The sequence below is a fragment of the Triticum aestivum genome, chromosome 1B (assembly GCF_018294505.1).
Source record: "Triticum aestivum cultivar Chinese Spring chromosome 1B, IWGSC CS RefSeq v2.1, whole genome shotgun sequence".
Classification (NCBI taxonomy): Eukaryota; Viridiplantae; Streptophyta; class Magnoliopsida; order Poales; family Poaceae; genus Triticum; species Triticum aestivum.
The window spans coordinates 126,243,248-126,270,678 of NC_057795.1; the positions used below are offsets into that span (position 1 = coordinate 126,243,248).

The window sequence follows — 27,431 nt, forward strand, 5'->3', positions numbered from 1 at the left end:
CGCTGGGGCAGAGCAAAGCATACTAAGGGGAAAACGGCAGCTCCAATGAAGCGAAAAGAAAACGACGGGTGTGATATGGATGTGTACGTGTTGATTCCACCCTAGTCTTACCAAAACGGATCCCCTCTTGATAGTACGGTGACTCCTACGAGACTAGTCCACCAACAACGAAACGAAGGAGCTACACCGTCTTGAATAAAACACCGAGGGGAGATAATCGTCTCATGCCAAAGGATGAATCTCTGAAAGAACTTAACGCACACGATTAGTCCGCACAAGCATTGTTATCAATCACCAAAACATTTTGGGGATAAATATGCCCTTACAGCGTTTCTGCGAGATCTATCTATCCAATCTACTACAATTTTATCTATCTTTTTACCCGGGAGGGATTGACAGCCCCTCTTACATGGGTTGCAAGTATTTATTCTTTGTGTGCAGGTACCGTTTACATAGTGTTGCGTGGTTCTCCTACTGGTTCAATAACTTTGGTCTCATCATTGAGGGAAATACCTACTGTAGTTGTGATATATCATCCCTTCCTCTTTGGGGAAATACCCACGAAGTTCAAGCCGCATCACGTCCGGGCGTGCCTGGGCGCGTCTACCACGTCGGACTGATGATGGGGTCCCACACGAAAATGCCTGGAAACCCGGTGGTCCGAAGCTCGTCTCCTCCCATCGGGGGGTGTGAATGCCTCGTGATGCCACTCTAGCTCGCCACTCGAGTCCAAATTTGGCTATTTAAGCCGGACGGCGTCCTCCAACCCTAGCCACATCCACCTCCTTCCTCTCCACACCGTAGCCCGATCCCATCCACCTCTCTCCCGCTGTGCTGCTCTTCCCACGCCTTCCGGCTCCGCCATGGTTCGGCAAAAGATAACCACATATGCTATGCTCACGCCGGAGCGCTTGCTCTAGATTGATCGAGAGATCCAGGCGAGGCACGCCGTGCGCGCCGCCCGCATCGCTGCCGGCCTGCCTCCGGACTCGTCGGATTCGAAGGAGGAGCAGACAGATGAGGAGAAGGAAGAGGAGCAGCAGCCGACTCCGATGGAGGTGGCGGATCCAGAGGAGGGCGAGGCGGAGCAGCCTGAGGAGGATCTGGCGCTGGCTCTAGGCTTCGACATGGAGGACATGGAGCCGGATTTCACGGTCGCCCAAGCGGCGGAGATGGCGGAGCAGCATGCCTTCTTGGAGTCCATCCAGGATGAGGCCTATGTGGAGGCCAACTGACAGTTCATTCGGCAAGAGCTAGCGGCGACTCACGCGCTCTTCGACATGGTGGAATCAGAGATGGAGGCGGAGGCCGACGCGGAGCAGCTGGAGGAGCCGCGGGAGTTGGAGTTGTGGCGGCCGCCCATGTATCCGAAGCCGGACACCGAGATAGTGGACATCTCTGATGACGATTAGGATAGTTGATCTATGTAGTACGTGGATCTTATCCTTTGCATGATTTTGTGTGGATCTACGATTTGTAGTATAAGGTATTTAAATGGAGAGGAGTAAATTTAAGACGTGACCGGTCACTGTTCGCGGATACTCGGATCTGCTATCCGCGGGAGTGGATGCTCTTACCGTGGATAAGGCACGCGAGGACAAGAGGACGGACTCTCAAACACCGGTGACTTTTCTTGCGCAAAGGGCATTCGATGAAAATGGAAACGTGACCGCTACTCGTCATAGGAGTATCGTTTTGACAGGGCGAGGCCGCGAAGTGAAAAGAAGAAGGGCGAGGCGCGGGCCCCACCGCCAGGGAGGCAACCGAGCACACGCCGCCTTCGTTTCCTCCCCAAACCCCAAGCCCAATTCGCGGGGCACGCACGCTCTCCTCCCGCTCGTTGCCGCCGCTCACCAGGCGCGCCCTCTCCCGGACCGGAGCCCTGCGGGAGCACGGCGCCATCCGCCCGCGCGCGCCACCGCGCCGGCATTGCGAGGGAACCGCCCAGGTGCGAGCCGATCGTCCTCTCCCCGGTTCCGTCAGCCGCTCTCTCCTTCCCTCGCCCGCTTCTCACGCCCCTCCCTTGTCCCCGCAGGAGCACGAACGCCGTGGCCCCGTCTCGGTCCGCCCCACCCCGCCCCCTTGGTCCCTGCTCCAGCCGTCCAGCGCCGGTTGGACCCCGCGAGCAAGCCGCGAGTGCCAGGGTTAGTTCATCAGTCTCCACGCTCCCTCGTCCCGTTTGGGTTCACTTTTTGCTCCGCGAGCAGCATTTGGGTTTGCTCCTCATGTGCGGTGCGTCGATTCGCCGATGCATTCAGTGGGTTTCCTGCTGTGGGGTTTCAGATAAAATTGAATCTCGATTCTGAGTTCGCGACTTCATGGGGGGACGAGGAGATATCTGCACGCGTACACGTAGACAGGATCACTGGAGCGAAGCAGATACTCTAGTTCTTCATATTTTGCTTAATTAGATCAGTAAGCGTGGTAAGAATCGAGCCAGAACGGAAACGCCAGCGATTTCTTTGGCAATTAGCCGCCTGAAGTCCGTATCCTTGGCAGAATCGGTCCACTCCAATCTCTGTTCTCCCAGGAACAGAGAGCCCGGACAGAGGCTTCAGAGATTTGTGTGATGGGGAACGTGATTTGACGGTTCTTGTCACTTATTCCGCAGCAGTGTAGGTACCACGACTGTTGTTTTGAGCTTGCTGAATCTTGTGGGGAAGGGAAGGGGATGGATGTGTGTGGGCGTGGTCTTTCTTGTGCCCTGGGGTCCGTTGCTTTTCCTCCTTCGTGCAGGAGGTGGCCTCCCTGATGAATCCCTGCCCGCATTTATGATACTTCATGGTTTGTTTTGTTTGTGTCATCTGATTTGATGTAAAGCTGCATTCCTAGCATGCAGCATTACAAGACTTCTTATCATATACGAAAACAGTGTGGTGACTTGTGAATTTTGTGATGGATGGATGTTTCATGGGCATCCTGTGTCCGACTCCCCTGCTCTTCTTCGGCTTTAGGGAGGGGTTCCCGTAACTGCTGCCGCTGTTACTGCTTTCTCCTTTGGGTTTTCTGGGTTTGTTATGATAGTGTGTTGTTCCTTTTTGGAGACTACCGGAACACATCACAACTGGCATTATCCCAAGTCTCTTGGGTAGATGGTAGTGGGGGCGCTGAGGGAGAATGCTTGTATCTCGTGCTTCTTCAGTTGTGCTGTGTGATGTTGACTGAACCCGAATGGGCTTGCCAGCCTATTACTCATTCTTCTACCTTGAGCTGAGAATTACTTACTTCAAACTGACTGCTGTTTCTTCTTTTTCTTCAGGAGTTCAGGGTGTACTTCTGAGGGGAGCGTATTACTTCTGATTGAGCTGAGTTTCGTCAGCTGTATTACTGATGTAACTTCACAGCAGCAAAGAAAGAGCGTCATGGTTGAGAAGGTATCCAGTTTAAGTCCCTGTTTGAGCAGTTTACTTCTAGAACTTTTTATTGATCATTTACATGCAAGTATGATTAAATTTTACCAGGTTCTGTAATGACAAATTAACTTGTTACAGGGATATGTACTGAGTAATGACTATGCTTCAGTTCTTGGTCATATGTATTCTACTTAGAAGGCTATCACTCACAAGATAAACATAGAGTTACTGTTTCTATTGTGTGCAAAATACATCCAGCTCCTGTACTGTCATTCATTCCCTATGTGTGTTGACTGGCAAACTTTCTAGAGTCTCCGTATCTTTAAGTTTGGTCCTTATATTTCAAAGTTCTAAGATCAGAGACCTACAGAGATAAGCAAAAAAGAAACTCCCCCAATAGGGATGATTGATAGTCATTACTGGTTCGTCCTCATGCTTTGTTGGAAGCAAAGACAAGTTTTGAACATCTCCATTAATCAATCTCCGGATCTGTTGTACAGCATAAACAAGCCATTAGACTTGAAACCTTGAACATCTAGTTGCAATCTAATGTGAAAGATCTGTTTGTCACAAAACTGATTTTGCCCATTTGTGGAGTTAAAGTAGTGCATTGTAGGTTTGTGATATACTCCGTCCCAAAATAAGTGAGAATGCCTTTAAGGAATTAGATGTCAAATCATTATTTTAAGCCCTCAATTGTGGGTAAAGTTAAACACAGTTAACTGGTTTGAGTGAGTGTTAAAGTCTTTTTTTGTTTATTCTATTTATCTGAAATCAAATAGAGTTTCATATTTTCTTATTTCTGCTTTAATATGGGCCGATTTAAGCTGATATAGATGTCGTTCTTGATCAAACTCATGCTGCTGTGTAGTGTCTTTTCTTTTTAAATATGGCAAAAAAGAAGTATTCATTGTACTTCTGGCCTTAGCATTTATTTTGGGAATTTTTACAATTTATTCTCAGATGTTATGGCTTTTGTTTATGACTTTTTATTTACTGTCTCGCTAGGCAAGGTTGCTGTTTGTTCCTACAGCTTCCTTTGATCTCATTACTTAGAATCACCACCTCCTCTTCTGTATCCCGCCGCAGGGTTCACCGTGGGTGTCTAATACAAGGTATATGCTCCCTGGACTTCCTCACTTCTGTTCTTTTTGTTTGCATTGTACCAAACTGTAAACTGTACTTAAAAACATCCTTCTCTTTTTCTCATTGCTAGATGGCTGCTCCGCCAAATGCTTTTTCGAGCGAGTTACAGAAGTGGATCTACAACCGTTCTGTAGACTCTATATTTTTCATCACTATCGGACCAAAAGCATCTGCAATTAATGCACTTAGAGCTCTTATGAACAAAGTAGAGACTATTCCTGCAGAAAAAAGAGCTGCGGAGTTAGACCTTCGAGGACAAAATTGCACGGGCGTTGTAGTGGAGGAGGCAGATGATCATCTTAAGATCTTAACATGTGCCCATCTTATGCAACACGTATTCAAGAGTTCAGAACCCCTTTCGCTTCAAGATGCTTGTTCACTTTTTTCTGTAAGAGTGTTGTGTGATCATTACGAGCAGAGCTTCCGCGGGCAAAGCAGGGTAAGAGCAAGAGTTTATGCACCAGCTTCCATGATTGGCATCGATTGCGAGAAAGACTTGCTTCTTCTTCATGTATACCGAGCAGATATTAAGAATTTGGGCAGAAGATGTACCAACAGTCACCAGGGCTTGATTCTTAGTCCAACTCCTCCAGAAGCTTTCGACAAGTGCGCAATGATTTCATGGCCTCCTGGCCTACCTCGAACAGCTGTTGAAGGATCAATTTCTCACCCTTCAAGAACAGTCCGTGACTTGGAACTTGTGAACACCGTTGGATACACAATGAACCTCACTCAAGTAGTGATAGCAAGTGAAAAAGGAAGCTCAGGTGCTCCGTTGTTAGATGGTAATGGGAGAATAATTGGATTGTTGCATGGTGGTTTTGGAGGGCAGTTTACATACTTTATCTCCCATGCTGATATCGGACGTTTTCTGAGGCGACATCACGTGGTACATGGTATGTTCTCACATATGTTTTTTTACTTGTTTGTGTTGTTACTATTTGTAAATATGCCTTACGAATGCATAAATAACATGCAGGGATATGAGGTGTTATTTGATCATCCTACAGCCCTTGTTCCCTCCTGAGCTCTTATTGTTATCCCATCCACAGTTGCTGCTCGAACTGCTGGTAAACAACAGGGTCAGGTTCATTAGTGCTGCTCTGTTACCGGTAAGGAACCAACCATAGCATGATGTTGCTAGAGTTTGTTTGTTCTTGATGTTAATATCTGGTGTGGAACAGTAAGAATGGATTGATTGTTTGGTTTTCTGCTTCAGATTATTTTCTGTTATTGTAGTTGTGAACACTGATAGTAATTCAAAATTTGCCTCAAAATGCCATTCAGAATACTGTGATTTTATTCTGCGCAAAAAAAAAAAACGAATACCATAATTTACTTCATGTCTATGCAAGCCTCAAAATGTGATATGGAATACCATAGTTTACTCTCTTGTCCCCTCACCTTAAGAGTTTAGTTTCCTTTTCGTGATCTGTGCTAGTAAATGGTGATTCCTATCCTGGTTAAAGTAATACGGAGTGCTCTGTGATCAGTTATTCTAACTAGAAGCTGGCGCGTCCAGTCGTTTTTATGACCTAAGTTGATCTGTGTAAATAATAAATCTATGAACAGCAAAATCAGCTGCAACTACTTGTAAAATATAACGGGAATATGGGATACAGCCAGAGTTATTACCGAAAAAGGCTTTCGCCCCGCTTTATATATAAAGCACAGATCACCAACAACCCAGTACAGCACACGCCACCAACACACACGCACACACCCAAGGCAGGATACAAAGGCGCTGAGCACAGCAACACCACCCCTAGCACTACAAGAGCCACCGGGGGCCTTAAACGTGAACACGCCACCGTGAAGAGAAGAAGCTACATACGACGCTCCGTGGGCTCCAAGGCAGTGCCAACAGGAAGGTTACGACACTGAAGCGCCGCCACCGCCCGACCCAAGGATCAGGGTTTCCCCCGGAGCAACACGACGGGCAGCGAGAGTCGCGGCGACGCCTTCAAGAAGGGAACGAGCTTCGCCATCGCCGGTCAGTCCGAAGATAGAACAGGTTCTCACCCCGACCAATATTCACCGCCACCGAACGCCGCACCCTGGCTACCACGCCGCCCACACGGCCATGGCCACCAGGCAACACCAAGTCACGGGCTTTGCCCAGGAGCACCGCGACACCACCACCAGGGCCGCCGCCCCCAGCATCCATGACCTTGACGCCACCGCACCCGTCACCCACCGCTACCCCAACCAAAGAGATGAATGGAAAGGAACCGCCTTTCGCACTCCTGAGCACTCCCCAGCGTCGAGACCCGAAGTCCGGCCAAACCTGGCCACCATCGACCCGTCCTGCTGCCGGGCGCGAGACGAGCTCGGTCCTGCAGCCGGGCGCGAGACAAGTCAGATCCTGCTGCCGGGCGCGAGACGGGCTCGGTCCTGCTGCCGGGCGCGAGACGAGTCCGGTCCTGCTGTCGGGCGCGAGACGAGCTCGGTCCTGTCGCCGGGCGCGAGACGGGCGATGGGCGCCGCTGGGAGAGGGCCAACCCTTCGATGAAGGTAGCGCTTGAACGACGGGGAGAGGAATCGAAGGTCGTCAAGGGCGCTCACCGACAGGCAGACGCCGAAGAAGTCCAGCCGCCACCTTGAAACGACCCAGACCACCGCCACGGGCCACCACCACGCCGTGGAACCCCACATCCACGCCGGGACCCCGAGGGACTGCTCCGAGCCGCCTGCTGACGGCCCAGTGCCAGATCCAAGGAGCAGGCCGGCAACCGCCGTCGTCCCCTCCCGAATCCGCGACCAGGACGAGCCCCGGCCTCCGCCCTGCGCCACCAGCCGGGTCCCCGGCGACAAATCCAGCCAGATCTGGCCGGAAACCGGCTCGCCCGCAACCACCAGCACCGCCGCCGCCGCGTCAGATCCGCCGCCGCGTCAGATCCGCCGCCGCCACGGGTGCGCCCACCACCGCGAGGCCCTCCACGCCGCCACCCCGGACCAGCAGCCCCGCCGCCGGACCAAGCGGCCACGCCACCGCGCCCCTCGAAAGCGCAGCGCCGCTGTCCGAGCAGGGCGCCCCGCGCCGCTGCCGCCCGAGCAGGGAGAGACGAGGACCCGCCGCCGCCAGCACCAAACGGGCTTCGCCCGCCGGCGCAAACGGGCGGCGGCGAGGGAGGAAGACGAGGGGAGGGGAGCCGGCCGACGACGCCCTAGGGTTTCCCCCCGGTCGCCCGCGGGGACGACACGGGAGGAGGAGGGAAGGAGAGGAGGGAAGGACATACTCAACCACAGCCAGAGTTATTCCTTTCCTTCTTTTAAGCTTCCTCCTGAACAGAGCAGCACAGAAACCCAACACACCATACAAGTGGCCCTAGATATGACCAAATGGCCTACGCGTGGTGACATAGCTCAGCCTACGCATCGTGGTGCCCAGTCGGTGCACAATCAACACCACGTGGACAACCCAGTTAACGCCCTTGTTCGGTCCTTAATTGTTTTAATTTGCTCTTTTTGTACGTTGTGAGTTGGTGGACTTGTGAAGAACAATTTACAAGAATGCGGTAACCGTCTGAAGTATTGTACTGTACATCCTAAGGATGTGAATGATAACTTTTGTTGTGGATGAACTGTATGAACACTTGGCTGCAGATGGTTTATCCATTCACTTATTTAGTTAGAAATTTGATAGGAATGGGAAAACAGTGTAAGATACTAAGATCAATTATTTGGCCATATCTGCAAAGGTTAATTGTCAATTTTCTTTGTCCATCGACGTAATCTGCTGTTGATTTAAATTTCAGTTGAATTCCGGTCTGTCATTTAACCTTGTTTTATTGTAGTTTATGTGACAGCTATGTCGATTCAACTGCTGTGTTACGAAGTGCTGATTACAAATGGAGAGACTACGCGACAACTCTGTACTGAAATCGGCAAACACTTGTTGTTCCATCTCTTAGGCTTTATCACAGTTCCCCCGCCCAAAAGAAGTCTTCATCAGAGTTGAGAATTTTTTGAGGTCTACCAGCTGAAAACAATCTGTGAGCATACACTATGTGATGCTCTCTGGTCCAAAATGTAAACTCAGTACTACCTCTCTGTTCCCAGAAAACTTGGGCATCAATATTATTTCGCTTCAGATCTGATTTCCTGCAGAGTGCAGTTCTTTTTGCTGATTTTCATTTGAATAACATATGTGTTGGTACTGACTTGCTTCTTGGAATGAACTATCTTCATAAGATTGTTGATCGTTAGAAGATTGTTGCGCACAAATTAGTGCCAGCAGCAGGGAGCTGATGTTGAATACCAAGTGTGTTGTTCAAGCTGACCCGCCACGTAGGCCATGTTCAACAAGAATGTATACCTGCAACTTTCTGAACCATATTTTTTTGGAAGAACACGTATATTGTTGTATCTTGAAAAACTGCAACCGCTGAGTGAGGCGTACTGGAGCTTGGGCATCCGAGCTGTGTTTTCTTTTTTTTTTGAAAAAAAAACAAAATTCCCATTTTGAAGTGTCAAAATATAAAATCCATATGTCCATATGGATGTATTCTATGTGTGCATAAATTTATTTTCATGATGAAATGATTTAAGATGTGAGCTCCCTGCCAAAAAAGAAAAAGATTTAAGATGTGAGCTAAAATAATTGTGTCGATTTTAGTACTCTAAACAGTGAATGTTCTCAAATGACACGACTTTAATTTTTTAGCTTACATCTTAAATAGTTTCATCTTAAAAATTATACATATGTAGAATACTCCCTCCGTTTCTAAATATAAGTCTTTGTAGAGATTTCACTATGGACTACATACGGATGTGTATAGACGTAATTTAGAGTGTAGATTCACTCATTTTGCTCCGTATGTAGTCTTTTATTGGAACCTTTAAAAAGACTTATATTTAGAAACGGAGGGAGTACATTAGTATGTTCATGCAATTGTCTTTGAGATTTTAAAAAATTAAAAAAATATTTTGTTTTTTTCCTTCCAAAAAACAAGTTCTATGGAGCCAGAGCTCCAAACAAACTTTTCAATATATTCACAATGAGAACAGACGAGGGGCTTCACAATGAGCGTAGACGTGCAGATATATTCACATGCAAGGAGGGACGTTGCTGCATGACATTCGGATGTGCATCATAGTTTAATGATGGATTAGTGGGAAAATAGCAGAAAGGGGAGTAAGGGGATGAGATACTGATCCTAAAAGAGGAAGAAACATCTGGGTGGCGGCATGCGTAACATGCTCTAGAACCAATAGTGGGTGCACCTTCATTAGATTTTGCAAAAGCAATACTGGTAAGATTTAGACCTGGTTGAAACTAATTACATTTTGAACAGTTTGATTCTGGTAAATACAGTATGAAATATGAACCTTGCCCTGCTATAGGAAATAATCTAATTTGAAGAACATTGTTGTCTCCCAATCTCATTTGAATTCAGTTTGCAAGGGAAAATATTCGAGACAGAAGTAGGCACAAGTGATGCCAACGACTTGACCAACCGGGGAGGCGGACACCATATCGAGCTGAAAAAACTTGTTCCTGGCAGAGAGTACGTCGATGGTGTATCATGTTTTTTATGCCTGCAATTGCGTGGCTTTCATACATCCTGACAGCCACCCACTGCCACATACGTCCTGACAGCCAAGAAGCTGGGTAATCACCTGCACTATTGATTGTGATGTCTTCCTGGACTCGCTCGCTTGCTCAAGTTACACGGATCAAGTCTTTTGTCCAAAAGGATGGTAACCTGTATAAGACATGTGTTAGACAAAATGTTTTGCATGCTTTACTCACCAAAATAGTGATAATTTAAACGCCTATGACATCGCTTTTTCTCACTTGACACATTTGCCATTAGTTCTCACAGTGCTCTGCTTTTGCCATTGCACACCTTCACGGCCAGACCAGGCTAAGTGCTTTTCTCTTCCAAAAGTACCCTCTCAGTCACTGGCAAGTGGGGCTTGACCCATGAAGTCACCCCATTTTAGCCCCATGAGTCCCCCAACTCTCAATTCCACTCTCCAACTCTGCACCAAATCCTTGCAGATGATTTGAATCCATCAATTCCTCCAAATATTTCGTCCAAACCAACACCAAATCAGCACCCCTTCACTCCTCCGCGCCGCAGTTGGGAGATGGATTGGTTAGTAGTGAGCTGACGGAATGCGGCGGCAACAATCCAGTATCGATTCCAGAAGGACATACGATGATGCTAGAGGAATTGTTTTTTCTTCTTTTCCTATTTCATGCCATGGATGATGCTTGTGGGTTGCCTCATCATGATTGTGAAGTACTTACATTGTGATTCCACTGTAAAGCTTCACACTTCAAAATTAATAGACGTTGGTAGACGATGGTCTCCTTATCGTTTTCGCTTTGTAATTTCATGCTAATGGATGTTGCACCCACATTTATGCAAAAGATTAGGCATGGGATGCGTGAGGTTTACTGAGACAATGCCAGCAAGCAGTAGATGCAAGTGATGTAGCCCTACTGTTTCATAAACATGTGATTAGCAAGTGTGCTCACATGTATACCTTTACTGTTAGCAAGTGCATGATCTAGATTATGTGTCTGAGGGAAGTGGTTACAAATTTATTTATTTTATTTGTTTGAACAGTCACTGGGACAGCTGCAAACAGAAATGGAGTAGGCATCTTGATCAACAAGAGCCTTAAGTATGGAGTGGTAGACGTCAAGAGGGGTGGGGACCGGATTATTCTGGTCAAGCTGGTAGTTGGGAACTTAGTTCTCAATGTTATCAGCACGTATGCCACAATAAGAACACCAAGAGGGAGTTCTGGGAAGGCCAGGAGGACATGGTTAGGAGTGTACCTATTGGCGAGAAGCTCTTCATAGGAGGAGACCTCAATGGCCACATGGTACATCTAACACAGGTTTTAAAGGGGTGCATGGGAGCTTTGGCTATGGCATCAAGAATCAAGAAGGAGAAGATGTCTTAAGCTTTGCTCTAGCCTACGACATGATCGCAACTAACACCCTCTTTAAAAAGAGAGAATCGCATCTGGTGACTTTTAGTAGTGGGGGCTGAGGCTTTCAAGGAGAGGATCATTAAGGAGGGCCCTTGGGAGGAAGGAGGAGATGCAGACAATATGTTGATGAAGATGGCGACTTACATTCGTAAGGTGGTTTCAGAGGAGTTTGGAGTGTCCATGGGAAGTAGAAGCGAAGCTAAACATACCTAGTGGTGGAACTATGATGTCCAGAAGGCTATTAAGGAGAAGAAAGATTGTTTCAAACACCTACACCTGGATAGGAGTGCAAACAACATAGAGAAGTATAAGGTGGCAAAGAATGCCGCAAATCGAGCTATGAGTGAACCAAGGAGTCGGGCATATGAGGACCTCTACTAGCACTTAGACACGAAGGAAGGCGAAAGGGACATCTATAAGATGGCCAAGATTCGAGAGAGAGAGAGAGACGAGGGATGTCGTCCAAGTCAAATGCATCAGGGATGGAGCAGATCAACTCCTGGTGAAGGACGAGGAGATTAAGCATAGATGGCGGGAGTACTTCGACAAGCTATTCAATGGAGAGAATGAGAGCTCTACCATTGAACTGGACGACTCCTTTGATGATACTAGCAGACGTTTTGTGCGGCGAAACCAAGGGTCTGCGGTCAAAAATGCTTTAAAAAGGATGCAAGGCGATGGGCCCTGATTGTAGCCCCATTGAGGTGTTGGGAGGCCTCGGAGACATAGCGATAGTACGGCCAACTAAGCTTTTCAACCTCATTTTCGGGTAAACAAGATGCCAAAAGAATGGAGGCGGAGTATATTAGTACCAATCTTCAAAACAAGGGGGATGTTCAAAGTTGTACTAATTAGCATGGAATTAAGCTAATGAGCCGTACAATGAAGCTATGGGAAAGTCATTGAGCACCGCTTCACAAGAATGACAAGCGTGACCAAAAATCAATTTTGTTTCATGCCTGGGAGAAAGACCATGGAAGCCATCTTCTTGGTACAACAACTTATGGAGAGATATAGGGAGCAAACGAAGGACCTACATATGGCGTTCATTGACTTGGAGAAGGCCTACGATAAGATACCGCGAAATGACATGTGGTGGGCCAGAAACACAAAGTCCCAACAAAGTACATTACCCTCATCAAGGACATGTACGATAATGTTGTGACAAGTGTTCGAACAAGTGATGGCGACACTGATGACTTCCCAATTAAAATAGGACTGCACCAAGGGTCAGCCTTGAGCCGTTATCTTTTTGCTTTGGTGATGGATGAGCTAACAGGGGATATACAAGGAGATATCCCATAATGTATGCTCTTTGCAGATGATGTGGTGCTAGTCGATGATAGTTAGATGGGGGTTAATAGGAAGTTAGATCTATGAAGACAAACCTTGGACTCGAAAGGTTCTAGGCTTAGTAGAAGTAAAGCCGAATACATGAGGTGCGGTTTCAGTACTATTAGGCACGAGGAGGTTAGCCTTGATGGGCAAGTGGTAAGGACACCTTTCGGTATTTGGGGTCAATGCTGCAAAACGATGGTGATACCAATGAAGATGTGATTCATCGAATCAAAGTCGGATTGATGAAGTGGCGCCAAACTTCTGGCGTTCTCTGACAAGAGAGTACCACAAAAGTTGTACGACAGGTTCTATAGGATGGCGATTCGACCCGCAATGTTGTATTGTGCTGAGTGTTGCCGACTAAAAGGTGACATGTTCAACGTGTAGCGAAGATGCGCATGTTGAGATGGATGTGTGGCCACACAAGGAAGGATCGGGTCTAGAATGATGACACACGGGATAGAGTTGGGGTAGCACTGATTGAAGAGAAGCATGCCCAACATCGTCTGAGATGGTTTGGGCATATTCAGCCCAGGCCTTCAAAAGCTCCAGTGCATAGCGGACGGCTAAAGTGTGATAATATCAAGAGAGGCCGGGGTAGACCATACTTGACATGGGAGGAGTCCGTGAAGGTCTGAATGAATGGAATGTCACCAAAGAACTAGCCATGGACAGGGGGTGCGTGGAAACTAACTATCTATGTGCCAGAACTATAAGTTGGTTGCAAGATCTGATGGGTTTCAGTTCTACCTTACCCCAACTTGTTTGGAACTAATGGCTTTGTTGTTGTTTTTAGAACAGTCATCGTGGGAGAGCTCCATACCTGAATTTGATCTCATTCAAAGAAAAAATTGATCCGGTTTATAAGGGCAACCGAATCAAAAACCTAAACAAGTTAACCCTGTTTATGAGGAAAACCGGACCAAAACCATACAAGACCCAAATTGATCGGTCGAGGCTGTCGTACCCCCTAGTCTCGCTCCCATACCCCCTCGTCTCGTTCCCTCCAGGGCGAGCGGGGGGCCAACCCTAGCCCCCTGGCCACCGCCCACTCCCCACCTCTCCTCCACCTCGACGTCCCTAGAGACGTGCGTCGGCTAGGCCCGGGCACCGCCAGTGATGGGGACGGCGGAGATATGGGTTGCAACCCCACGGTCTGGAGGGATTGGCAGCGCAATATCACCCTTTCGTCTTCGTCTTTCCCGGCGGTTCGGCGCTGCTCCATCGGCTACATAGGAAGGGTGGATCGGGAGGGGATCTGCCCAATTGGCGGTGCTTGATCCCTGGAGTAGTGACTCCGGTCATGGCGGCGGAGGCGGCCCCTCCGTCGGGATGACGAGCCAGGTGGTGGGTCCTTGTGGCGGCGTCGGTGGCGGTGGATCTTGGGACCCCGCTCCCGAGAATGTTGCAGGACGCGCGTGACGGCCGGAGCTTCCTCCGGCATCGACAATGTTGGATGCGGGATCGCGGCGGCTGTTGCCATTGTGTGGGCGACGACAGCGGCTGGCGCGACGGTGGGTGCTCCCTGTAGTGCCCGGAATCGGGACGGCGGCCCCTCTTCATCGACGGCGGCGGACTCTAGGGTTGTGTGGGCAACTCGGAGTCTGGATCTCGAGGTGGCAACTGCCTTTCTAAGGCTGTGGCAGTATGGGACGTCCCCTCCATCAACAGATCGGGTTAGATGCGGCTCGCCGGGTGACACATGCGCCTCTTTCGGAGTTGTCGGGCAGTGCCTGTCGCCGACACGTGAAGCCACCGATGGATGTGCTACCGGCGGATGCTACGCACGACGTCTTATTCGGAGATGTCAAGTCATGCCTGCTACCAGCAGGTGATGCACGGTGGTTTGGCGGAGGTGTCACGTTTAGCATGTTGTTGTTGGATCGAAGGTGGTGCGACAGTAGCGGGAGGCAGGCGGTATGGGATGTCTTTGTCTTCCGTTGTCTTCTCTAGAGGTATCGGATATCGAGGCGTCGGTAGACGGATAAAGGTGGATGGTGCAGGCGGCTTTAACGATGAGTTTATGCACTCCGGTGGAAGCACATGAACTCTGATCAGGCTATATCGACGTGCGCCTGCTTGTGTCCTTGCTGAAGGTGGTGGGTTGAAGCTTGGCTTTGGTGATGAGAATCCAAAATTCATCCTTGTGGTGGACTCGCCATCATCAGCATACGTGCAACGATTCCTTCTTGAAGGCGTAGCCTAGAAGTTGTGTATTTTTTCTTTTTTTGTGTGTCTTGTAACATAGGGTTTGTGGTTATCTGGGGGAGTTACTGTCGCGAGGTATACGGCCTCAGGATTTATTTTCCGCTTTATTTCCGGGTCGAGGTTGTTCGGGTGCTGGATTTTGCACTATTAACAATATATGGCTGCATGAAGGGGAGCCTTGGCGCAGTGGTAAAGCTGCTGTCTTGTGACCATGAGGTCACGGGTTCAAGTCCTGGAAACAACCTCTTACAGAAATGTAGGGAAAGGCTGCGTACTATAGACCCAAAGTGGTCGGACCCTTCCCCGACCCTGCGCAAGCGGGAGCTACATGCACCGGGCTGCCCTTTTTTTAACAATATATGGCTGCATGCATCGTTCTGATGTAGAGGCCGGGGGTTATCCTCCTTTTCAGAAAAATAACAAGGGGAAAGGAAGAAGAGAAAAATGCACACCCAAGAGAAGGCACGACCTAGCGAGTAGACCGAAGCACCATCACGAGTGACACGAGTAGATGTGGGGAGCCGTCGAGGGATCACAATGCCAAAACTTTGCAAACAGCCTAACGCACCGCACCGGCGTGCGTACCGAACCCCACGGCGCAATAGAGGAGCCTCCACAATCAACAAGTGCTATAGTTGAACAAGAACCTTGACTGCAAGCTCAGCCATACGAAGCCGGAACGATTATCAAGTTGGGGAGGCATCATTACTCCAACATTGAGCAAAGATGAACGGAGACCACCATGGGAAGGTCTTGAACATGCACAACAAGACGGCACACCACATGAACACTGCCAAAGACAAACAAACGAGGCAGAGGTGGCAGCTCCACAGCACCAAGCGTGATGTTGCCAGACCCCAAGACACACCACTGTCGACCCCAACTCAGTCGCACCACCACCACCCACATCCCCGTAAGAAGCAGCTACCCAACAGAACAATCGAGCCGACTTCTAGACGATGCCTTCAAGACGGGTTGTGATGCAAATTGCGCCACCATTGGTTGTTCAGGGCAAACCTGGAACCAAGGTTTCCCCCTAAGTCGCAAAGAGGATGGCAAAAACAACATACAATGACGCCTTCAAGAAGGTTCACGGCGCCCATGGGCGTCGTCGTCATTTGCTCCGGTCTGAGCTTTCACTGAATTGAGCACACACATCCAGAGCATCATTGAACTAGGTAGATTGCTCACTTGCACCACCATAAGCATTGGGCCACCGCAGCCCCGTCGCCACATATTCCCGAGTCAAACAACCGCCGGCAAGATCCAGCCAACCAACGCCATGGTAGCCAGATCTGGCAAAAGTCCTAGTAGGCCCAAGCCACCATTGACGCCAGATCTAGGCGGCACTTGGCCTGGAAGCCCGTCGCCTCCGGTCGGCGAGCACCAGGCCAAAAACAGCCAAACACCACAACCACCAAGTCACTGGGCAACCACCACCAACCTCCCATCGCTCCCGAGCACCATCCACCGTGCGCCAAACGATCGAAGACGTGCAGATCTGTCCCATCCGCATCAGCTGCTGCCAGCCACGCATCCATCCGGGCCGCTGGCACACTCACCGCACTTGCATGAGGCGGGGATATGCAAGCCGCACGCGCCAACCACCATGCACTGAAACGCCACGACGGAGCTCGCAACAGCACCCCACATGACAAGCACCTGAAGGTCATTGCACGTGCACAACAACTCCATCACGCCAGCACCGCCGTCCTCCCACCGCCCCCGCGCTCTAGTGACACGCGCGGAGGAGCACGGCGCCGCCTGCTGTTGTACGAGCCCCCGATCGACGACTAGCCTCCCTGGGACGTCAAAGCCCCTCTGCCGTCAGATCTGTGCGGGCTTTGCCCGGCGGAGGCCATGGGGTAGCGGCGAGGGGAGTTGAAGCAAGTGATGGGGGTCTAGCGCGGGCGGGGATGTGCTGTCACCCGTGTAGACCTAGGGAGGACGACGCAGGGGGCCGTTGTCGAATCCGAGAAAAGTCCAAGGTCCATTCCAAGTGGGTTGCGAAGTTATGATGCAAATGATGAGTCAGAGGACATAGAAATGGATTGCCCGGATGACTTTGGTTTGGTGGTAGTTCGAGGTTGTAATATGGACTTCTCTCAAGATAGTTTTACTTTTCAGGTATAATATTTTATAGTTGGGTCTTCATGTTTAACATCTGAATCATATCTGGTAATAATTCCTTTGTCTCGTTATTTGCAGGTTTAGGTGAACCCCAAACTCATATTAGCCCTAGTGCTCAAAGAAGTAAAAGGCTGAGGCTAGCTACAACAAAATGGATTGCTGATGCAATTTTGGACTGGTCAAAAAATGATTCTTCTCTTGGTGGTAAAGCTTTGCAGAAGAAACTCGAAGAGAAGTATCATATCAAAGTTCCAGATCACAGAGAGTTCTATTGCAAGGAGATGGAACTGAATGGGATATACGGGGAGTGGAAAGATAGTTTCCACTTGCTAAGTTGCTATACACACTTAAGAGTGAGATCAATGCTTGATATGGTTCATTTCAGTGCTCTTTCTCTTGGTATTGTTCACCACATGCCTGTGATCGTTCTCTTCCAATCTAGGTTTTGTATCGTTATAGGTGAAGTCTGTCACTTAACTGAAGTCGCAGAGTGGTAGGTGGGCGTACAGCCTATGCATTTCATATCAGTGGCATTACTTCCCTTGCATTCTATAGATAGATAGATGGGCAGAACACTTCTTTTAGATTCTATTCTAGAACAAACTCTTCTGTTAGCTTTGCACTCTAGTCTTTTTGAGCAAATTATTAGACTCACGAATCAAAAGGAGCTTGCTCAGAAGAGATAGATGCATCCAGCCTCTATTGTTCTTGCGTGGAAACTTTTTTGTTACGACAGTGACTATGAATTCCCAATCTTCTCCAACAGAACTCCCTCACTGAGGAAGCAGTCAGCATTCCTAGTATGATCCACTCATTCTACACCAAGAGATTGTTTGTGTGACCGAAACCATGTTGGAACAGTTTCTTAAGAGGGTTTAGACCACAGATTGCTGTAGAATCAACTGCTCAAACAGGTAAATTTGGAAGACAATTCCGCGGCTGTTTGTGGTATTGATGGCCAAAATTGGTTGTACCCAGTAGCCTATGGTGTTATGGATGCAGAATTAACCGAGACCTGGACTTCGTTCATAGAGATACTACAACAAGTCACTGGTCGTCCAATTGATCTAGTCATTCACACATATGGATGCAAGAGGCTGAAGAGTGCATCCGATATCATCTTTGCAGGAGTGCAGCATAAAGAGTGCACGAGCCACCTCTCTACTTGTGTTTTGAAGAAGTCCAAAGGGCCTTTGTATGATGATAACTTATGAGACAAATTAGTGGTCATACTTAACTCCCTATGAGACATGCTTGATTTTGCAGTGCACATACTTAACTCCCTATAAAGCATATTGGCTACATGGAGAAAATCTGTGCAAAACCTAAGGTGAAGAAATACTTGGATGAACACCACTCAAATTATGGCAGAAGGTCAATACATTCTAGGAGAGTTCTTCAACAGTAAGGTCAGGGAATTAGAAGGTCTGCCCATTCTTGATTCTTTGGATGCCACTAGGCAGCAATTAATGGAGAAAATTGACCGCGTGCAAGGATTGCAACCAAGAAATTTGAAGATCATACAATTCTCCCATCGGTTTAGAAGGACCTTAATCAAAAGAAGTACAAGTCTAAAGCTAAAGATTGGTCAGAAGCAAAAGTTTGGAGGCAGAAGCATATGCAGTATATACTATTGCCATGTAAAAATGTTGGTTCCAGATGTGTAACTGCGAGCATGTAGTTCTAATGTTCTTTTAAACTTGTAATGACAATTATGCAGTTCCACTTACAATGCCAATTATGCAGTCCTCATATGATGCTTTGGAAAAAATTGTAATGACAGTTACAGAGTCCTGATGCTTTTGAAAGTAGACTTGTGAGATCTGATGCTTGAAATGACAAGTGCGCAGACCTGCACCTTTGACGTAAGGTGTGTGCACTGAGATGGTTTTCGTGTGCTACGTCTGCCTAAGGGTATTTTTCGTCTTTGCACTGGGAGAAGTCCGTAAAAAGAGATCTGAAGAATTGGAGTATCACCAAAGAACTAGCTATGGACAGGGGTGCGTGGAAGCTTGCTATCCATGTGCCCGAACCATGAGTTGGTCGTGAGACCTTATGGGTTTCACCTCTAACCTACCCCAACTTCTTTGGGACTAAAGGCCTTGTTGTTGCTGTTGTTGTTGTACACAACGCCCAACTACATGATGATGTCAAAGAGAGGTCGGGGTAAACCGAACTTGACATGGGAGGAGTCTGTAAAGAGAGATCTGAAGGACTGAAGTATCACCAAAGAACTAGCCATGGACAGGGGTGCTTGGAAGCTTGCTATCCATGTGCCACCAGGGGCGGCCCTGGGGGTATGGCGGAGGGGCGATGGCCCAGGGCCCAGGCCGGTGGGGGGCCCATGATGCAGGATAAATACATAGTATAGCCAGCAAAAAATAGGTAGGAAAAAAAACTATACGAGAGAAAAGAAACAAGATGGGCTAGGCCTATCAGATAGCTAGGCAGCGATAGCGAAGCGTACGGCAGCCAGACGAAAGGCACGGCCGGAGATCTCATCGTTTTCGCTAATTCGCTTGTGCCTTCGTCGCTCGTCGGTTCGTTTTCGTGACTTCGTCCTCTCATTGGCCGTCGGCCTGACTCTCGGTGCCTCGGCCGCCGCTAGTTGTTGTCGTTGTACGCGTCCCACGGCAGTCCGACAGCCCGGCCATCCGACATCCGGCAAGGCGGCAATACTTATACGTATGTGAGCCGTGAGTGCACCACAATACGTATGCATCCATGTGCCATGTTCCTGATCTATTCCCCGATTCAAAGCCCATTTTTAGTAGTTTTTTTTATTCTTTATTCTTTAGTACGTATTCAATTATTCATCCATCCATGATTGATCCTAATTTTTTGTCATTTTGTGTACATGTCTAAGATTCCAATCATCCGATGTATAAATTTCTAATTTTTTGTATCCTCTTTTCATCATAATTTTAGGACATTTGCCTGCCATGTTACCTAAGAAGATGCATTTGTGGCGTGCTGAAAAAAGGAGAAAAATGATTTGAAAATTTAACCACGGAAGAGTTCTTTCAATAAGTACTTTACATCTTCAAGCAATGTTGATGTTATTGGAGAAGAAGGGCTAAAAACTAATCCCGAGCACATATATGGTCTTAGCCTCTTAGGACATAGGGGCCCATGTCGGCGAGTTCGCCTAGGGCCTCTCAAAACACAGGGCCGGCCCTGTGTGCCACAACCATGAGTTGGTTGTGAGATCTTATGCGTTTCAGCTCTAGCCTACCCCAACTTGTTTGGGACTATATAAACATAAAAAGACAAAGGCTTTGTTGTTGTTGTTGACACAACGCCCAACTACATCAAACTAGGGCTGACCGAACAGTGACGGCATATGGTGCCAAAAGTAGGGCACATGGTGAGAGTAACTGATGGCAAATGTCTATCCAAGAAAAATGGCATAATGCATGTCTTGAGCGGAGATTAGTGCCACAAATGTGAATTTCCCACTACAAAACGAAGGAACTTGGTTGGCGAAGGATGCATACCTCCTCTCACAATGACTTCTGCGTCATCAGATACTTTTACAGTTAATGTTTTACTTCTCCAAAGACTTCTGCGCATATGAAATACCCAAACCTATACAGTAAAAAATTGCATATTCTTAGTGCTAACATACGCCACAAACAGAACAGATCAAACAAACAAAAAAAAACATAATTGAAACATACAGGTAAATTCACCTCAATATCCACCTCAGAATTAAGGCCACTTGATCCTTCCACATACTTACTCAGCAACATGTTCTCTAGCTAACAACGCCAACAATAAATAGCAAAAATTTAACAAAATAACAGAATGTAACACAAACCTAATTTATTTCTATTTTACTTGAAACCTAATAAATCAATAGCGCACCCACCTCAACGGTGGTAGAGACGTGTTTTCCATTTAAGCATTCAATGACATCACCCACTCGAAATCCAAGTTTCTCAGCGGGAGATCCTTCGGACACCTAGATTCAGTTATCAAAAATAACCACTCAATACGCATGAGAAGATAAAAATCCTCAGAAGTGACGCACAAATTTATAGAAGTGGCGCAAACATTTATATATACCTCTTGAACAATAAGACCACTATCAATGCTACACTTGACCAATATTTGCTCGATAAGAGGAGGATCTAAAAGCTTGATTGCAGAAAACTTCAATCCAAGGTGGGGTCGAGACATGCGCCTATACAAACAACCATTTAATGAAAGAAACAATACCATAAGATGTAACCCTTTTAAATGAGTCATTTCAGTTAGGAACCAAATTATGGCTATCATATCATAAGATTGCCGATACTACCACAAATATTTGACACCGATAAAGTTCAAAAATACTCCCAAAGGATGTGTAAACAGAATGACATATACAATAGAACCAAACCAGAACGACATATTACAATAGAACCAAAACAATATCAAGTTTTTATTACATCAAATATGTCCAAACAGAACGGCATATTACAATAGAACCAAAACCTATCGAGTTTTTTATAAACAATGCACTGATGAACATCTTCAAATTTATATCAATAGAAGATATTAGTTCCTTTCAAAGAGGAATCAGTAGGCATAACAGGGTATCAAGGTTAAGATAAAAACATAACTTCTCACCAAATTTTACGTCCGCACAGTTGCCATAAAATAATATTGATAACACATAGAAGTCCATAAAACAACAATTGATTTTCCCATAAAGTTCTCATAAGGAACCATTTGCCAAACTTGGTCAGTGTGGTTCTATTCCTGCTTCTATCCACATAGGCCATATGACGGTCCATCACCTGACCTCACTTGTACATATTTTTTGCTAAATAATCTCTTGTGCAATCTATTTAAATATACTCACTACAAACATAAAACACGACAACAAACGCATTACTGAACAAATATTTTTTTTATGGTCATTATTGCATGAGGCAAGAGAAAGATAAAAACAGGACAAACCAAACTTAACAATATCCTTTCGACGTCATGATAGTTTAGATATGTATAGGTCATACATGATAAAGAGAATGACATGGCAATTATTTTGTAGTTCTACTTCCTTTGGCAGGTGTTTGCAAGCCGAAGCAAAATGTAGGAGCGCCACATGAATGACTGCTGCTGGTGAGCATTGATTGACACCTGACTACATCCAACTTTATTATGCCTTTGTGTACCCATCCATGTTTTCGAGTTGAACCACTAGTAGCGACTAGACGTTGATGGACCTACAATTCTCTGCCGAGGAGCGAGCGCTCTTCTTCGCGTCCACCACGATGACCCTCGGAAACGGAACGCCATATTTTTGGGAAGACCGCTGGATAAATGGGCAGTCCATTTGTGAGATCGCCCCAGCACTTTACAACTGCATACCCAAGCACCGGCGCAAATCCGGACCGTCGCTGAAGGACTGCAACTCTGCAAGGCCATAGCTGGGCCAGGGACATTCATGGGGCCCTGGGCATACACGAGATTGGCCAGTACCTTCAAGTCTGGCTGGCGATCGAGCACATAACGCTCTCGGACACCCCTGATCAGCTAGTTTGGAGATGGACGGCCTCCGGTATCTACTCTGCTAGCTCCTGCTATCTTGCCACCTTCCAGGGATCCACGACTTGCTTCTCATGGAAGCTCATATGGAAGAATTGGGCGCCGCCACAAGTGAAGTTTTTTCACTGGTTGGACAACCAAGACCGGTGTTGGACGGCCGACCGCTTGGCTAGACGCGGTCTCCAGCACCAGCCACGATGCCCACTCTGTGACCAGGCTTCCGAGACCATGCGCCACCTCCTCTTGGAGTGCCCCTTCGCCAGGCAGACTTGGCATGAAATCCTATCCTGGCTATGGATGACCACTGCAGGGCCAAGCCACGAAGATTCACTCATGGACTGGTGGCTACAGGCCAGGCAAAACACGCCGACACTGATGCGTAAGGGCCTAGCCTCCATTACTATGGATGATCTGGAAACAGCGCAACGAATGCATTTTCGAGGGAGCCCAGCCCCTGGTTCAAGTCCTGGTCTCGAAGATCAAAGAGGAAGCCGAGCAGTGGGCAAGAGCGGGTGCCCATGGCCTTCGCGTCATTCTGCCGTCCAACTGGGACGTGCACTAGTTTCACTGATCCTCATTTGTACTTGACCTCCTAGGAGGATTGTATCAAAACTCTACCTTTGCAATGCAATGAAATGCAAAGGTCCTTTGCATTTTCTCGAAAAATAAAATTGTATGTTTGTAGTTATGGGATCCAGTTTCAATAAAACACGCAATATAGACTGCCATTCAGGTTTTCTTGCAAATCGACACGCATCGATTTACTACAACTTGGGATAAACAGAGAAATTATGTAGTTTTCACATACTAACCATACACATGGTCCCAACAGTGTAATGAAGGCACGTGTAATGAGCACAAACAGCCAAAAGTTTGAGATACTCATTCTCGGTAAATCTAATAAGTAGACTGCAATAAGACCAGCTTACAGTATTTGCTTGTTCTCGGTACCTCTTTTGCGCAATCCACAATGTATGCTCATGCATGCATGCAAAAGCGACACATACATGTATAGCTCTAAAATATGGCACATAAATCCAAGCAACATGTTCACCATTGATGTTGGTGTGACATGATAATCCAAGTCATAAGTACGGTACGCAATGCCAGGTGTAAGTAGCACTCATTTGTATGTTTGTGCAACTTTATCATCAGATGCCAATTGGGTTTTGGATTACTACCAAGTTGAGGACACATGCAACGCGTCCAATGGCAACAAGCCTGGGGGCAGCTATCCCCCATGGCAGCAAACTATATTTGAAAGAAAATACAACAAATAACTTGACAGGAAATCGAAGTGGAACAACTCAACGTAAGAGTAAGAACCATGGGAGAGGCGTTTAACTCTTAACAGTAAAAAAATAGTAGAGAAGATTATTTTAATAACACTAAGAAAGAACTAAAAGAAAAGACAATACCCAAATTTCTTCCACAAATGCAAGCACTTGAGCAAAATGGATGAAGGAATAATAGACCCTCTCGTGCTGTTGCTGACCATTCCCACAATCTTGCCATCAAAGTCAATAACTGGCCCTCCATTGTCATACTGGAACATATGTATTAGCAACATTAAATTTTGATACCAACATTTTGCAAAATAAAACAACAGATGACATTATCCAAATAACAAAAGAATGTAGACAACAATCTCAGAATAAATTACAATCTGTGCCTTAGGATGCTCATCTGTGCCATGAACATACAGATAGTGATGCCGTTCAAGCAGGTTGGGATTCAGATATTGCACCATACCATGACCTATCGTTAGAAATGAACTTTCATCTCTTCCGAGTTCAAACACTTCTTCAGCACTTTTCACGTCATCATTGAAGGAGAGCAACTGGACAGGTTCATCTACTCTAACCTCAAACATAGCAAGATTGTAGTGCTTCTCGTAGTACAGCATGGTGGCCTTCTCAGTAGTGGCATCCCGAAAGTGAACAAAAACCTGAAACAGAAGTTGCGAAATATTATGTTTTAGATATTTTTCTTTGTTCGAGAACCAATGATGTCTTAGAAGTTAGAAAGAAAAAATTTGATGACATTTATAGTCATACCCATGTCTTCTTAAATTGGTCAGCATCTCCCACAAAGCCACATGTGGATGCAATGCAAATTACTCTTTTAGCTCCATTGAATTCACCATTTGTATAAAATAGATAGTGACTACATTATGCATGCATGGTTTACCAAAAAATTATATCGTTATTTCAGTGCTAGCTAATTGTATCATTGTGTCAGCCAACATACTTCACTTTAACACTTCCCTAATTCTAGTGTCAGAAGATAGAATATGTAAGTGTAACTGTGGATGGAGTTATGTTAAATGTGGACAGGACTAGCTACCTTACGCCACAAATAAAATGAGTTAAGTAAGGTCGAACTAGTATGAGACTACATGTACAAAAAACAAGTGAATACAAACTGCTATTTTCCTATCCTTAACAACTCACCTTGGCCTTGGGAGCATACTCATCTTTACCTAGCCAGTCATTTGAGGATGGGGACTTCGTGCGAATCAGATGTGCAGTAGTCAAAACAGTACCTTTTTTGTTCTCCTCATCCCAATCAACCCAAAATCCAGAGCATCGTGTTAGCGAATGACGACCTGCAAACGCATGCATATATGAACAAGGAACAACCTATTCTCGCAGCGCTGCTAACAAATAGACATGACATAATTATCATACCAACAGAAGATGAAAGTCCAATAACTGATGGAGCAGCAGCAAGCACTGTCTTTGTTGTGGATTCGCGGACACGAAGAAGCTTAGGATTAGTACTCAAGCATGTGGGCGGTTTACACGTGTGCAGATAAAGAGTCGGCAGTTCCATTTGGCGACCTGCAAGAAGATCAGCAATCAGAAGTTAACACTAACATGCTAAACTGTCATTTGATTTCAGCAGCATTCAGAGGATATGTCGCTTCGCTAAGTTGAACTTCACAATAGGCGGCACATGTGCATATCAGAAAACTAAACTGCGTGGAGTGGCATATCCTACGATCTCTAGGACAATTCGTTGGTTTAAAATTGTCTCGATTTCAAGATAATCTGCAAATGTCTCCTGTTCTTGTCTCTCACAGGCATACTAGATAGTATACATGATAACGACAGGACGTGAAACATTAAAAGGAATGGAGGGTACTTGAACAACAAACCTAATTTTTCATCGTATGCATCGTGTATATCTTGAATGGCCTTAAGCATATCCAGATCTTCATATAACGCATCCGGAATCTGCGGCGCGCGAATTGGGGAGCTGCCTGCAGATGAGACCCCATCCTCTTCCTCCTCCTCCTCCTCATCCCTGGTCCTTGTCCGTTCCTTCGATTCCTGGTTGGCAGCCGCCCCCCTCTTTCTCTTACTTGTCGGGGACCGCACGGGTGGTTCCTGTGGCGATTGGGAGCCCGGGGGCTTCCGCCGCGCACGCACCAGGGCCATCGACCGGGTGGTCGTCGTGGGTGTTGCTGAGACGGTGGAGCTCCGGCCGCGGCGGAGCACGAGGGTTGGTCCGGACCCCGACGCCTCTCCCTCTTGGGTGGCGGCTTGCGGCATTGCTGACCTAGCGAGGGTCGGGCCGGCGCGGTCAGCAAGAGAGAGGACGGAACTTCCCGGGCCTTTACGATCGCCGGCGGAACTCAGTGCTGGGGAATTGAATTTTACTAGCAAAAGAGTCCGTGCGTCGCAACGGGAGAGAAAACATAACGCACACTCCTAACTCAACAACCATCACTCAAGACCATAATAGGTCCATCTCCTTTATTTTTACGAGGTATCATATTTGTGTTGCTGCTTATTCTCCTTCTCACCCTCGCCGGCGATGGCCTCGGTGTTCACACAAAACAACAAAAAACGTGTGTTGAATATGGTTAATCATAAGGTGTCTCTTTCTCCCTCTCTCCTCCCTCTCTCTTTCTCGCTCGCTTTCTCTCACTCTCGCGATGAGAAATCTTTTGTTTTCCCTTGCGACACTTTTTAGAGGTATGCACGTGTAGTTATCGATGTTTTCTTTTCCGTATATGGTTATAGTGGGGTATTTATTTGCAATCCGGATCGCCGCCTGTATAAAAAAATGGATCTTGCGCTATAAATTATAAGTTTGCTTCCATAACAATATTTTAAAAATATTTAACAGGTAAAATTAACATCATATTTAGATTCCACACATTTTTCTAATAAAATTTCATATATAATATGTTAAAATCGAAGTTACGGTTTAAAAGATACAGATAATTTAGAAAATCATTTGGTTTGACTCAAATATATTCCAAAATAATATTTCAAAATACTTAACAGGTAACAATAATCTCATATTCATATTCTACATATTTTTCTAATTAAATTTCATATATAACATATTCAAATCGGAGTTACGGTTTAAAAGATATGGATGATTTTAAAAAGTATTTGTTTGACTTAAATATGATCCGCGGATGAATTACCTAAAACATCAGGGGGTTTTCGAAAAATGTAAAATAACGGTTCAGGTGTGACTTAAATCCGGACGGCGGGTTGATTTCAAGAAAAGACAGAGACTTTTATGTAAAATACGAAAATAACGCTTCGTTTTAACTTAAAACAGGACTGCGGGTTAAATTCTCTGAAATAGAGGGACTTTTTTGAAAAAATGCCATGACGGACGAAGGAAACCCAATTTACTTTATTATTATTGAATTTTATTTATGGTTTTGCTACGGCACATCTAAGAGTATCTCCAGCCGCGCCCCCAACATACCCTTCCTACGCAATTTTTTTACGCCGGCGC

General features: G+C 46.6%; 2 protein-coding genes across 2 annotated transcripts; one reads left to right on the forward strand and one right to left on the reverse strand.

The window, feature by feature from the left end:
- Nucleotides 1–1,280: 1,280 nt before the first annotated feature.
- LOC123077692 (uncharacterized) lies at nucleotides 1,281–4,516 on the forward strand. Its single transcript, XM_044499990.1, has 5 exons — nucleotides 1,281–1,363; nucleotides 1,644–1,948; nucleotides 2,036–2,144; nucleotides 3,260–3,374; nucleotides 4,362–4,516. The coding sequence occupies exons 1-5, from the start codon at nucleotides 1,281–1,283 to the stop codon at nucleotides 4,407–4,409; spliced, it is 660 nt and encodes a 219-aa protein (XP_044355925.1). The 3' UTR covers nucleotides 4,410–4,516.
- A 5,355-nt stretch (nucleotides 4,517–9,871) lies between these two features.
- On the reverse strand, nucleotides 9,872–26,361 carry LOC123088075 (serine protease Do-like HtrA). The gene is made up of 11 exons (XM_044510235.1): nucleotides 25,825–26,361; nucleotides 25,355–25,507; nucleotides 25,118–25,272; nucleotides 24,337–24,612; nucleotides 24,160–24,210; nucleotides 23,594–23,679; nucleotides 21,198–21,315; nucleotides 21,001–21,093; nucleotides 20,822–20,890; nucleotides 20,627–20,717; nucleotides 9,872–10,207 (listed from the first exon to the last, which is right to left on the reverse strand). The coding sequence occupies exons 1-11, from the start codon at nucleotides 26,219–26,221 to the stop codon at nucleotides 10,179–10,181; spliced, it is 1,518 nt and encodes a 505-aa protein (XP_044366170.1). The 5' UTR covers nucleotides 26,222–26,361; the 3' UTR covers nucleotides 9,872–10,178.
- Between the last annotated feature and the right edge of the window lie 1,070 nt (nucleotides 26,362–27,431).